At 42.8% G+C, this 15,283-nt stretch overlaps 1 protein-coding gene across 1 annotated transcript; it reads right to left on the reverse strand.

Annotated features, from left to right (window-relative positions):
* Positions 1-405: 405 nt before the first annotated feature.
* On the reverse strand, positions 406-2,215 carry LOC132887180 (aquaporin-1-like). Its single transcript, XM_060922654.1, has 4 exons — positions 1,850-2,215; positions 1,107-1,268; positions 930-1,010; positions 406-594 (listed from the first exon to the last, which is right to left on the reverse strand). The coding sequence occupies exons 1-4, from the start codon at positions 2,213-2,215 to the stop codon at positions 406-408; spliced, it is 798 nt and encodes a 265-aa protein (XP_060778637.1).
* Between the last annotated feature and the right edge of the window lie 13,068 nt (positions 2,216-15,283).

Genomic DNA, 15,283 nt, shown 5'->3' on the forward strand with positions numbered 1-15,283 from the left:
TCCTTGCCAAAAGGAGTCAATTAACCCTATGCTAAAGGAAACTGAAGCACCCTTCCTTAGCATTTATAGTAGTCCAACAGCTCTGACCATGACCACTATTTAGATACTGCCAGTCATTTCACTCAGATAAGGTGCATCCCCAACTACTTCCTCTAACCAGCCAAGTAATAGCCTTTGCTTATTTGGCTCAATGTGCACTGCTTTGTTACCAACCACCCACAGAAACAGGGCCCAACAATTTACCAAAGTTTAAAAAAAAAAAAAAAAAAAAAGCAAAGTTAAAGTGCCACTTCTCTCAAGAGAGACAAAGATTAGACATGCATCTTCAAAAAGATTTAGAAAACATACATCTTTATTGTACACATGCATTTGTAAAGTTACATCACACATGGAATTGAAACGCCATCATGATTTGTCCCACCGAGCAGCAGGAGCACCATCCTCAAGGAGAGGTTCACTCTCTGCACCTGAGGCTTCAGTCCCATGGCACAAAACCTTGAGCCAGCCAACAAAGTCTGAACCTTTAGGAAACAGGATGAAGTCATAGAGGAGTGCAGCTACAACACCACCACATAGTGGCCCTGCCCAGAACACCTAGAAAGAACAAGAAAAGGGAGCACACCAAGCGTTGGGTTCTGTACATGTTCTCATTCAGCCTTAATCTTCGTCAGGATAAGGGAGAGAGGCATCTGAAGCCTTTTCCTCTAACCAATCAACCCAGGGGTTGATTTTCTATAAAACAGCACCTGACAGTCAAGCTGCAAGTCAATTATGTTAATGCACTTATTCCATTGTTATTTGTATAGCAACAGCTCATTTATAGGAACTTGGCAGACGCACCACATTCCATATTTGAAAAGTTCCATTAAGCAAGTGTTAAATATTTCCAAGTTCACATGGTCAAGTTCTGTAGTAACAAGGCCACTCACCCAGTGGTGTTCAAACTCCACAGAGACTAGAGCTGGGCCAAAAGATCGAGCAGGGTTGATGCCACATCCAGTGTAACTAATCTGTTTAGACAAATTGGATTAGGTCAGTGAGGTGTCCGGCTATTCCTCAAATGGAAGGCTTCCAAAAATTAGCCTTGAGCTAAAACAAAGACCTACTCCTACAAGGTGAGCCAGAACCACAGAGAGCCCGCATGCAAATGGAGCTGAACCAGCCATGTTGTCCCTCCTTTTATCCACTGTTGCTAGGACACATAGCACCAGTTGGAGTGTGAGGAGAAACTCAATTCCAAAGCCTTGTCCTGGACTGACACCATTCAGCTGCAGAATGAACAGTTAGTTTTAATCACTGGAATTTTGCTAGTCACAAGAATATCTTGCCCAACACTCTGGGCTGGATGTTTAAACACTAGTGGCCAGTTACCCCTCACACCATTCACAAGGAATGACCCAGCATTTTGAGAGAGGCAAAAACCTTGATCAGGCCATTTCAGTGGTCTGCTGTTGCACTTAGAACAAGACTACCACAGAGGCTAAAGGAATAATATTGGCAGGGGGGCTTAGCTAGCATGAAGCCAGATGTGACAGCAAGAGTATGGTTGAACAGTGGATGGGAGAGGAGCCAGTTGAACAAAGTAACCCTCAACCAAACCCCTGCTGCCATAACAGGTTTATAAAGCTTGGTTTAGTTTGTTCAATAATCCAGGTGATTGAAAAATTGGGGCAGTTAGAAGGAGCACTTAAAGCCACACCCACCCTGTTCAAGGTCAAACCATTTTTTTTTTGGGGGGGGGGGGGGGGAGCAGCATAGGCAAATTACTATTTGATTCAATGGAACTACTGTACAGTGTCTTGAAGTTACAGCTAGTGACACTAATCAGATTAGGTATAGAGTTACTCACCTTGTTCAGCCCAAGTGAATCTACTACTGATGGTCTCACTCCCAGAACAATGCCACTAGCAATCACAGCCCCAATCACCTGAGCCAGAATGTACCACAATGCCGTGCACATGCTAATCTGGCAGCTAACCAACATAGCAAGTGTGACAGCTGGATTCAGGTGGGCTCCACTGATATGGCCCAAACTTTGAACTAAGACAGCAATAGCTAGCCCAAATGCTAATGCTACCTTTACTTCCTGATCAGGATAGCTGCTGTTCCCATTCCCAATTGCTGCAGAAATGCCACAAAAGACAAACACAGTTGTCCCTATCAACTCTGCAAGGGCAGCACGCCAAAAACCCAAACCCTGTAGTTCTTTCTTCATTGTGCTCTAATCCAACCAGCTAAGCTGTTGCATGAGTAGCAGCTTCTGTTATTTCAACTATTTCCTGTGGTACGTCACTCATTCTTCATTGGTCTCTCAATATGATTGGCTAAACAATTTGTTAGTCTTTCAATTAGCTCTCTCAATTAATCAGGCTTTCCTCTAAATCCATTTCGCTCAGAACCACGAAGCAGCTTGTGACTTTTTTTGTGCCCAAAATAAACAAATAATTAGCATGACATGGATATTTGGATGGAGGTATGGATAAATCCATACAAATATAAATCACAAATGCTGTATTTAATAATTTATTTAAACATTTATTTGAAGATTTCTTGGAAGACATTTTTACTGAAGGATTTGATGCAATATTTTGACCTATTGTTTAGAAAAAAGAAACGTATATAACCCAAGTTCAAAGTGTTTCTTTGTTATCAGGAAGGGTTTCAAGCAGAAGCTGGGGAATAATAATTGTCAAATTAACCCTTAAAAAGAAAACAATTATTAAGAATTAAGCATTTGTACTTCACACTTACACAGCTAATACACACACTCATCTCATTATCTCTAGTCGCTTTATCCTGTTCTACAGGGTCGCAGGCAAGCTGGAGCCTATCCCAGCTGACTACGGGCGAAAGGCAGGGTACGCCCTGGACAAGTCGCCAGGTCATCACAGGGCTTACACATAGACACAGACAACCATTCACACTCACATTCACACCTACGGTCAATTTAGAGTCACCAGTTAACCTAACCTGCATGTCTTTGGACTGTGGGGGAAACTGGAGCACCCGGAGGAAACACACGCGGACACGGGGAGAACATACAAACTCCGCACAGAAAGGCCCTCGCCGGCCACGGGGCTCGAACCCGGACCTTCTTGCTGTGAGACAACAGCGCTAACCACTACACCACTTTGCCGCCCTAATACACACGCTGTGAGGAAAAATAAATCTTCTTCAAGGGTTCACTGGAAAAATAATACTGGAACCTTTTTCTGACGCATGCACACACACGCTTAATATTTCTTTGACACATTGCCTGCATTTGAAATTAAGGTTACTGCCTTGTTGCCTCACAGCCACAATAAAAAGGCGTCTTGTCAGGCAGGACTTTCAGCTGGAGGCATCTTCTAAGGATGTTCAAATGACCATTTAGGATAGCATTTATGGTAATGCTGTGTAACTAAACAAAAGATCTAGCTAGTTAGGTAACTGATGCCTCACAAATCATATCAAGCTAATTTATTTGCTTCCATTCAAAAAATGTAAATAAATGTGGGGTTACAATGTTTATTTCACATTAACTTTTTTTTTCTAAGCAGAAAACAAAGCCAAAAAAATTATATTTGTATACAAAATCACATTTCTATGAAGTTTGGTCCACCATTTTTTTTCCTGTTGCTTTTGGGAGCTAATGTACAGATTTATGGGAAATAGGCAGCATCGAGGTTAAATCAATGATGTTTCAACTGGGGGCAATTAGAAGGCATCTTAGAAGACCAGAAAAGAGAATTTGATCAGCTTCAAGTGTGTTTTTGCCTCCAGTTCATCCAGAGACTCCTCACTGGACCCATGAAGCTAGTATGGAAAGCAGCAGCCTATGGAGTGCTATGCATGGTGGGAGGACTGGGGCTGAACAGAACTCTGTTTTAATGGACACAAGAACACTGGACACTGCTGGATTACACTTTTTCATCATTGACTTTTTAAAATATGGATTTTTATCTTTTTAAATCAGTGTAGAATGTTACACTGGCTGCTGGAAGAGCCCGTAGTTCATGGTGGGCATTTGGACATTTCTGGTGTGAGCACTCCCACACTGTCCAGGGTTCTGGATTCCTCAGGGATAGTAACACTCCAGTAGCTGGTAAACATCACGGGGACAAACCTATCATGGGTAGAGGACCTGGCAGCATGCACGGGACTGTGATCTCTGCTTATTGTCAATCAGTTATTACATCGCTGGAGGTCCACCCCAACATCTGAGGAGCATGCTCAGCTGAAGGACTATGAAGCCATTGAGATCGGTCTTGCAGAGAAGGAAATTTTTCCCCAGCTGAGCATAGCTCCAGACCTAGACAGGTGTGGTGACCACCTCTTGGATTGCAGAGGCAAGGGGAAATGAACTTTGGGACTATGAGCAAAATCTTTGAGCAAAACCCCAGGCTCAGGTAGTGGACTTCTTCTGGGATGGTCTACACTGGATTCCTGCCCAATGAGGCAGTGGGGCAGGGGCTGGTCCACTTAGCAAGCAGAACTGTAGTCTTTTGCCTGTTAAATCTTCTTAATAAGGTGGTTCAGTGCATATTGGTCAAACAGAATTCAGCGGATTTCCATTCAGGGAATACTCATCTCATCATCTGTAGCCGCTTTATCCTGTTCTACAGGGTCGCAGGCAAGCTGGAGCCTACCCCAGCTGACTACGGGCGAAAGGCTGGGTACACCCTGGACAAGTCGCCAGGTCATCACAGGGCTGACACATAGACACAGACAACCATTCACACTCACATTCACACCTACGGTCAATTTAGAGTCACCAGTTAACCTAACCTGCATGTCTTTGGACTGCGGGGGAAACCGGAGCACCCGGAGGAAACCCACGCGGACACAGGGAGAACATGCAAACTCCGCACAGAAAGGCCCTCGCCGGCCACGGGGCTCGAACCCAGAACCTTCTTGCTGTGAGGCAACAGCGCTAACCACTACACCACTGTGCTGCCATTCAGGGAATACTCTCTAGATATTTTAGCCTTGCATGTGGGGTGCTTCAGGGTTCCTGTTTGGGACCTCTTCTGTTTATTGTCTATTTGATGTTTCTCTATAACATCTCCTGGTAGTCCATTGCTTTGCAGATGATATTCAGATTTACCTAAGTTTTAAGTCAGATGGTGAGATAAATCAAGATGCTGCAATGAGGGCAATGGGAGTATGTATTGCAGATATTCATAGGTGGATGACTAGTGACAGGCTCTTATTAAATGATGACAAAACTTAAGTGTTACAGATTGGGTCTACGTACCATCTTCGTAAGATAGATCTGAATTGTATTTTGTGTGTCGGTGATAATCATATTAGTCCTGTTACCAGTGCCTGGAATTTAGGTGTCTGTTTTGATGATAAAATGTCTGTCAATGCATATTACAAAGGCATGTGGCAGTGCATTTATTTTTTATTTGCATGATATTAAGATAATTAAGAAGTATTTGTCTTGGGAAAGTCTGTGTACACTTGTCCATGCTTTTATTACATCTTGTCTTGATTACTGTAATAGTTTAATGTGTGGACTTCCTAATGTACAGATCACTAAGTTACAGCATGTACAGAATGCTGCTGCTGCAAGATTCATCATGGACATACCCGAGTATTCTCACATAACTCCGGCACTTTATGAACTTCACTGGGTGCCTGTTATGCATAGAATTACTTTTAAGATTCTTGTTGTTACTCTTAAAGCTATTCATGGACTGGCTCCATCATACATTCATGACCTAATTAGTATAAAGCAAAAGAGCTCATACTGTTTACGATCTAATAATAGTTCAATGTTAGAAGATCCTCGGGAAATCATGCGTAAAACACAGGGTGGTAGTTCCTTTACTCACAGTGGTGCTTGAAAGTTTGTTAACCCTTTAGAATTTTATATTTCTACATAAATATGACCTAAAACATCAGATTTTCACACAAGTCCTAAAAGTAGATAAAGAGAACCCAGTTAAAGAAATGAGACAAAAATATTATACTTGGTCATGTATGTATTGAGGAAAATGATCCAATATTACATACCTGTAAGTGGCAAAAGTATGTGAACCTTTGCTTTCAGTATCTGGTGTGACCACCTTGTGCAGCAATAACTGCAACTAAACATTTCCAGTCACTGTTGATCAGTCCTGCACACCGGCATGGAGGAATTTTAGCACATGCCTCCGTACAGAACAGCTTCAACTCTGAGATGTTGGTGGGTTTCCTCACATGAACTGCTCGCTTCAGGTCCTTCCACAACATTTTGGTTGGATTAAGGTCAGGACTTTGACTTGGCCATTCCAAAACATTAACTTTATTCTTCTTTAACCATTCTTTGGTAGAACGACTTGTGTGCTTCCGGTCGTTGTCTTGCTGCATGACCCACCTTCTCCTGAGATTCAGTTCATGGACAGATGTCCTGACATTTTCCTTTAGAATTTGCTGGTATAATTCAGAATTCATTGTTCCATCAATGCTGGCAAGCCATCCTGGCCAAGCTGCAGCAAAACAGGCCCAAACCATGATACTACCACCACCATGTTTCACAGATGGGATAAGGTTCTTATGCTGGAATGCAGTGTTTTCCTTTCTCCAAACATAACGCTTCTCATTTAAACCAAAAAGTTCTATTCTGCTCTCATCCGTCCACAAAACTTTTTCCAACAGCCTTCTGGCTTGTCCAAGTGATCTTTAGCAAACTGCAGATGAGCAGCAATGTTATTTTTGGAGAGCAGTGGCTTTCTCCTTGCAACCCTGCCATGCACACCATTGTTGTCCAGTGTTCTCCTGATGGTGGACTCATGAACATTAACATTAGACAATGTGAGAGAGGCCTTCAGTTGCTTAGAAGTTACCTTGGGGTTCTTTGTGACCTCGCCGACTATTACATGCCTTGCTCTTGGAGTGATCTTTGTTGGTAGACCACTCCTGGGGAGGGTAACAATGGTCTTGAATTTCCTCCATTTGTACACAATCTGTCTGACTGTGGATTGTTGGAGTCTAAACTATTTAGAGATGGTTTTGTAGCCTTTTCCTGCCTGATGAGCATCAACAACGCTTTTTCTGAGGTCCTCAGAAATCTCCTTTGTTCGTGCTATGATAGACTTCCAAAAACATGTGTTGTGAAGATCAGACTTTGATAGATCCCTGTCCTTTCAATAAAACAGGGTGCCCACTCATACCTGATTGCCATCCCATTGATTGAAGACACCTGACTCTATTTTCACTTTCAAATGAACTGCTAAACCTAGGGGTTCACATACTTTTGCCACTCACAGATATGTAATATTGGATCATTTTCCTCAATACATATATGACCAAGTATAATATTTTTTGTCTCATTTCTTTAACCGGGTTCTCTTTATCTACTTTTAGGACTTTTAGGTAAATATGACGTTTGAGGTCATATTTATGCAAAAATATAGAAAATTCTAAAGGGTTTCAAGCACCACTGTATGCTGCACCAACTTTATGGAACAGCATTCCTCCCTGTCTCTGTGAAATTAAATCACTTTGTGTTTTTAAATGTAAGTTGAAGACATTTGTTTACGGCTGCATTTTTATTTTTATTATGAATTTTTTATTTCTGGTGGTACTACTTTATTTTATTTCAATGTATCTTTTATTGTATGATTAATTATATTTTAGCTATTGTATTTTTGGATTATTGGTTGTACTGATCTATATTTTTGACATTGTAAAGTGCTTTTGATCATTGTACGTAAATTGCGCTATGTAAGTTAAGAAATTACGATTATTACAAGGTAAACCTGAGTGAAAGGGTGGACACCCCATGGCAAAATGTACTTAGTCTTAATGATAATATCAAACCAGAATGGAGGGCACTTTGCAAACCACCACTGACCAAAAAAGTTGCTGACCTCCTGTGGAGGAGTTTACATGATATTGTCTCTGTAAATCCTTTGATGTCCATTTTAAACCCTGAGGTCACACAAGAGTGTCTGTTTTGTTCACAGAGGGAAAACATTTTTCATGCTTTTATACTAACCCAATTTCCAGAAAAGATAGGATATTTCCACATGCATTACAAACATGCAATAATAACAAAAATCTGTCATTTGTTAATTCACGTGAACCTTTATTTATCTGAGAGAAGCATGCAAAGAAAAGATTTTCAATACATTTACTGGCCAACTTACCTGTATTTTGGAAATATAAACAAAGTTAAAATTTGATGCCTGCAACACACTAAAAAAAAATGGTGACACAGACACAGGTGTTATATCACCTTTCTTTTTAAAACCACTTTTCAATCGTATGGGGCCTGAGGGTACTAATTGTTGCAGTTTTGTAATTTGTCCATTTTTGCTTGATACAAGTCTTCAGCTGCTCAAAAGGTTGTGGTTGTCTGACTCTCCTCTTCATGATTCACCATATATTTTCAATAGAAGACAGATCTGGACTGGCAGCAGGCCAGTCAAGCACATACACTCTGTGCCTACAAAGCCATACTGTTGTAGCCCATGCAGAATGAGACCTGGCATTGTCCTGCTGAAATACGCATGGTCTTCCCAGGAAGAGACATTGCCTTGATGAATATCTCATCTCATCTCATTATCTCTAGCCGCTTTATCCTTCTACAGGGTCGCAGGCAAGCTGGAGCCTATCCCAGCTGACTATGGGCGAAAGGCGGGGTACACCCTGGACAAGTCGCCAGGTCATCACAGGGCTGAAACATAGACACAGACAACCATTCACACTCACACCTACGGTCAATTTAGAGTCACCAGTTAACCTAACCTGCATGTCTTTGGACTGTGGGGGAAACCGGAGCACCCGGAGGAAACCCACGCGGACACGGGGAGAACATGCAAACTCCACACAGAAAGGCCCTCGCCGGCCCCGGGGCTCGAACCCAGGACCTTCTTGCTGTGAGGCGACAGCGCTAACCACTACACCACCGTGCTGCCCGCCTTGATGAATATGTCTCTCTAAAATCCCAATATACAGTGTCTTGCAAAAGTATTCATCGCCCTTTGTGTTTGGCCTGTTTTGTGGCATTACAAGATGGAATTAAAATGGATTTTTGGAGGGTTAGCATGATTTGATTTACACAACATGCCTACCACTTTAAAGATGAAAATTGTTCTTTTATTGTGACACAAACAATAATTAAGAAGAAAAACAAAGCTGGAGTGTGCATAGGTATTCACCCCCTTTCATATGAAACCCCTAAATAAGAGCTGGTCCAGACAATTCACTTCATATGTCATATAATTAGTTGATTAAAATCCATCTGTGTGCAAACAAAGTGTCACATGATGTCTGTATAACTCAACCTGTTCTGGAAGGACCCTGACTCTGCAACACCACTAAGCAAGCAACATGAAAACTAAGGAGCACTCCAAATATATGAGAGACAAAATGATGAAGTAGTATGGATCATGGATGGGTTATTAAAAAAAAAAAAACAAGCTTTGAATATTCCATGGAGCACATTAATCAGAATGGCAATAAAGACACCAAAGGTAACACTGAAGGAGCTGCAATGATCCAATGCGGAGATAGGAGTATCTGTCCATAGGACCACTTTAAGCCATGCACTTCACAGAGTGGGGCTTTATGAAAGAGTGGCCAGAATAAAGTAATTGCTGAAGAAAACACATTTGGAGTTTGCCCAACAGCATGTGGCAGACTCCCCAAACATATGAAAGAAGATTCTCAAACATATAAAAGAAGGTTTGAGACTGGGACGAAGGTTCACGTTCCAGCAGGACAATGACCCGGAACGTACTGCTAAAGCTACACTGGAGTGGTTTAAAGGGAAATATTTAAATGTCTTGGAATGGCCTAATCAAAGCCCAGACCTCAATCTAATTGAGAATCTGTGGCAGAACCTGAAGATTGCTGTACGCCAACGCAACCCATCTAACTTGAAGGAGTTGGAGCAGTTTTGCCTTGAGGAATGGGCAAAAATCCCATTGGCTAGATGTGCTAAGCTAATAGAGACATACCCCAAGAGACTTGCAGCTGTAATTGCTGTGAAAGGTGGCTCTCCACAGTATTGACTTGGGGGGGTTGAGTACCTATGCACACTCCAGATTTCTGGGGGTTTTTTTTTATCTTAATTATTTCTAATCTGCGGGTGCTGAAGAAGGCAACTGGACTTGCTTGAAATCCTTAAAGGGTAGGATTTCTCTGATGGCAGAGAAAGCCAATGGCCCACAGATCACCCTACTGACCCTCTAGGCTGTTCACGCCATTCACTCTCAGCCTCCTGTGACCCTAACAACCTACAGGATGGCTGAGAGGGTCAATGACCCATGTGACCCCAATGACTCTCCTTAGGGTTGCTTTTGGTCCACTACAGGATAAGTACCTAAAACTCCCCACTAGTCAGACAGAACTGATGAAGCCTTTTGGATGAGAGATGAAATGTCTTCAAAGATTTCAAGCAAGATCTGCTGCCTTCCTTAGCACCTATGGATTACGATGACCTGGACGACTGAGAACCTTCACAGACCTCTTAATTATTGCTTGTGTCACAATTTTAAAAAAAAATTCACTTTTAAAAGTGGTAGGCATGTTGTGCAAATCAAATGGTGTTAACCCCAGTGTCTTGATTTTTGCAAAACACTGTAAATGGAGAAAAATAAAAACCCCAAAGACTAAGTCATCATGACCAGGCTAGACAGTACACTGCCTGGGTTGGTCAAGACTGCTACGACAGCTACGTGATTATAAACTAGGCAGGGAAGCAGGGGAGACATGCAGCCTGAAGAGGTGGGTCTTCAGTCTGCACTTGAAGGTGGTCAGGGAGTCAGCAGTTCTGACCTCAATGGGAAGGTCATTCCACCAATGGGGAGCTGGGACAGGCAGCAGTCTTGAGTCGGCTGGGCAGGAGCAGAAAGGAGGAGGGGCCAGATGACCAGTAGCAGCAGAGCATAGGGATCTGGTTGGTATGTTGTGTCAGATCAGACTCTGGAGGTATGCTGGACCTGACCCGTTGACTGCCTGGAAAGCTTGCACCACCTTCTTAAATTTGACATGAGCTGTGACAGGCAGCCAGTGAAGGGTAGCAAGCAGAGGGGTAGTGTGAGAGGAACAAGGCAGGTTGGAGACCAGGCAGGCTGCAACATTCTGGATGAGCTGAACGGGTCTGGTGGCAGATGCTGGGAGGCCGGCGAAGAGAGAGTTTAAGTTGTCCAAGCAGGAGAGGATCAGCACTTGGACCAGGAGCTGAATAAAGTAGGTTGTGAGGAAGAGGCAGAGCTAATATGTATATAAGCTCATGGTGTTATAAAAAAAAGTCTTAATAAATAAGATGTTGCTGCTCCTGTAAATGTGCTGATGTAGCATGCTGTCCTCTGATTTGTGTGTGTGAGAGGAACACACATTTCTGTTACATGCTAAATTTTAGCTGTATTTTGGCTATGTTTGAGATCAATGATCTGATATTTCATCATTTCTATTCCAGTCTGTGGGACTGTAATCTGACAGAGGAAAACTGTAGAGTTCTCTCCTCAGTTCTCAGCTCAAATTCCCCCACTCTGAGAGAACTGAACCTGAGTGGAATTTACCTGCAGGATTCAGGAGTAGCGCTGCTCTCTGCTGGACTGGAGAATCCACACTGTACACTGGAGAAACTGAGGTGTACACACACACACAGACAGTGTACTGTATGTAAAGATTGTGCGTGTTGTGTAGTAAAGCTGAATGATTTATGCTGTAACTGTGAGATGTTTTTCTCTGTAGGTTGTCAAACTGCAGTGTTACAGGTGAAGGTTTTGCTGCTCTGGTTTCAGCTCTGAGGTCAAAACCCTCATCACCCCTGAGAGAACTGAATCTGAACTCCAATAATCCAGGAGAGTCAGGAGTAAAGCTGCTCTCTGATCTACTGAAGGATCTACACTGCACACTGGAGAAATTACAGTGAGTTACTGACTGTTTCTATACACACCCATGCACACACTGAATCTCTTGAACCCCTCACCCCAACCTTGTTTTCAGTTAGCAAAAGGAAATATTTGGACTGCCCTTGTTTGTTTGTATGAAATTATTTTCAGTTCTGAATTTTAAATGAAGACAGTAGTGTTGGACAAGTTACTCAAGAACTGTAATGCATTACTTATTACTTTTTGCTGTCATTTTTAAGTAATGCGTTACATTACAATATTACTGCATTTAAAAAGTAAGGCATTACACTACTTTTACATTACTTTATTTATTCTCGCCAAAATGACTGGAATGGATTTTGGTAATCTACAGAGCAAATCTAGCTCATGAGTCATGACTCTTTCACCTCCCATCCAGGAAGCCTGCAGACTAAGAACCAGCATGTTCAGGAATAGCTTCTTATCTGCCCACAATACCAAGGATAAATCGTCCTTTCCCTTCTTGCCATACCTTACCATGCACACCAGCACCAGTTCAGTGCCGTCCTCTTCAATTCTGTAGCAATCTGCATTTTCACAACTGCACATTAGAGCCCTGCACTCCCGTGGGACTCGCGGGACCCGCCGTAAAGCAGTGCGGCGCGGGACAAATTTTGAAAGCTCATTGCGCGCGCGGGCGGGAGTGGTGATAAGCTGCAGTCCCACTAACTAAAAACGTGCTTGAAATAAAATTAATAAATTATTAATTTATGTCTATCATATATAATTTGTGCTGGATATTTTATTTGGCATTAATAAAAACATTTTAAGATGCCTAAATTTGCAGAGAAAGTCAGATTGAGTGAGAAATGGCATCTTAAACTTGCCATTGATCACCCTAAGGGGAAATTCTTTGATCACTCTAATGACTCGCAGGTCATACCCAGCTAGCAAGAGAACCATGAGTGAGTTGATTTACTTGTTGCGTTAGTCTACAACTTTAATCAGAGAGACAGGTTACACAGTGACGATAGGCTTGACTCAATGCTGTCCCAGAAATCCTTCCTGTAATATGCAAATTTGGCCGTCCAATCAGAGGCGGCCAAATTTGCATATTGCAGGAAGGATTTCTGGGATAGCATTGAGTCAAGCCTACCGTCACTGTGTAACATGTCTCTCTGATTAAAGTTGTAGACTAACGCAAGCAGTAAATCAATTCACTTTTTACTAGCTCTGCTTTGCAATAAAAAAAAAAAAACTGGTACCAAGCAAGCCCATTCACTTTATGCTGATCAGAGGATTACAATGGTTTCTCATGTGATAAAAATGTGCGATTTGCGATTAAATATTTTAATCGTTTGACAGCACTAATTATTATTATTAGAGATACTACATGCTGAATTCAGAAACAAGGTAAACAATAACAAACGTGAGCTGTAGATCTCATCTCATTATCTCTAGTGACTAGTCGCTTTATCCTTCTACAGGGTCGCAGGCAAGCTGGAGCCTATCCCAGCTGACTATGGGCGAAAGGCGGGGTACACCCTGGACAAGTCGCCAGGTCATCACAGGGCTAACACATAGACACAGACAACCATTCACACTCACATTCACACCTACGGTCAATTTAGAGTCACCAGTTAACCTAACCTGCATGTCTTTGGAATGTGGGGGAAACCGGAGCACCCGGAGGAAACCCACGCGGACACGGGGAGAACATGCAAACTCCGCACAGAAAGGCCCTCACCGGCCCCGGGGCTCGAACCCAGGACCTTCTTGCTGTGAGGCGACAGCGCTAACCACTACACCACTGTGCCGCCCCTGAGCTGTAGATATTTATGCTCAAATCCACTCAAAGTAGGGGGCGGGGCACCATCACGCTGTGTCAAGACAAGAACTTTCCTGAGAAATAACGCGAACGTCTGCATCATGCGGGATTTGCGGGCAGGAGCGGGACAAAATATGGCAGGCGCGGGCGGGAGCGGGACTGAAAATCATAATTCTTTGCGGGCGTGGGTGGGACTGCACAATGCAGGCGCGGACGGGAGCGGGACTGAAAAATCCGACCCGCGCAGACCTCTACTGCACATCTGGTGTTATATACACGTCTGTGAATGCAGCCCTTCTCTATAGGACATCTATTAAGATAGTTCCAGCTGTATTACCCTCTGTTAATCATAATTTATACCCATTTTTTCATTGTCCTACCTGTACATTATGCACCCATAACTTGTAAATAATCTGCACATAACTATTGCCCTACATATCAATGGCCATACTACATGTGCATGAGCACACACACAATAACACACAATGACAGAAATATATAATTTCTTTTCACTCTCACACATGTGCGTGCGCGCGCACACACACAGTTTGCTATGTGGCTGTTTGTCAATGTACTTGTGTGTGTGTGTGTGTGTGTGTGTGTGTGTGTGTGTGCAGGGCCGGTTCTGCCCTAATCTGGACCCGGGTGCAACATCGCGCAACCCCCCCCAAAAAAAAAACAAGAAACCACACACCCCACACCAGGGATGTGATTTGGGGCTGGTGAAATTATCTGAAAATTTTAGCCGGGGGTCTGGGGGCCACAGGCCCCCAGCTGGTCCAGGGCAGCGCCCTGGTGGGGGGGTGAAGCCCCCCGAAGCTCCTGGGTTCTGGGGTTTTCTGACTTAAAAATTGTACTAAAATGGCAAGTAAACACACAAGAAAAAAAAACATGTCATGATTAACAAATTCAAGCCAATTTAATGGTCAACATGCAACTCTGAGCCCCTATAGTAAATTCAATGATTCTTAACTGACAAAAAGCCAAAACATGAAACCTAAAAATGTCATTCTAAATTAAATCATTTGCATTAGAATAAATAGAAAATTGTATAAGGAAAAACAAAATTTATACTTTCAGTTACTGTAGAAGTTGAACATACCTAAATGTGCCTTTTCAAACAAACATGATGCAACATAAGAATTCATCCACAAGTCTTCAGGAACTCTCAAAGAAGAAAGATGCTAGCATCCGTGTCCAGTTCCAGCAGATCAGTCACTTTTTTCTGCAGTTTCTACTCTCGCAATGTCAACTTCATATACATAACTCTATAGTGTTCACTCGCCAAAGGATAATCATAACTCCACAGTGTTCACTCACTCAAGGATATTCAGAACCCCAGTGTTCACTCACTTAAAGGTGGGGTATGAGATTTTGGAATAACGGTTCCTGCAAGCCATATTTTGAAAAGAAACACGCCCGCCCTCGCCATGCTCCCACCCCCCGCGTCTCCACCCCTCCTCCCCCTTATAAAGCCTGAGAAAATCAGGCTTATAATGGGTGTCTATTGCGTTACACACCAGTGGCGCAGAGCGTAGAGAGCTTGGAAAAATAGCTCAAACTCTCTCATTTAAACTGTGTTTTCAGCCCCAATTTTCACTCCACACACAATTTTCTCAAAAGTAGTAGCCACACTTGTCCTGATTCACACAATGTGTCTACC

Source organism: Neoarius graeffei, chromosome 5 (assembly GCF_027579695.1).
Source record: "Neoarius graeffei isolate fNeoGra1 chromosome 5, fNeoGra1.pri, whole genome shotgun sequence".
NCBI classification, from domain to species: Eukaryota; Metazoa; Chordata; class Actinopteri; order Siluriformes; family Ariidae; genus Neoarius; species Neoarius graeffei.

Coding starts and splice junctions, on each gene's coding strand:
- LOC132887180 (XM_060922654.1), bottom strand. CDS start 2,215: ATGAAGAAAGAACTACAGGGTTTGGGTTTTTGGCGTGCTGCCCTTGCA. Junction 1,269..1,849: donor ATTCACTTGGGCTGAACAAG/GTGAGTAACTCT, acceptor TTCATTCTGCAG/CTGAATGGTGTCAGTCCAGG. Junction 1,011..1,106: donor TTCTGGCTCACCTTGTAGGA/GTAGGTCTTTGT, acceptor TTGTCTAAACAG/ATTAGTTACACTGGATGTGG.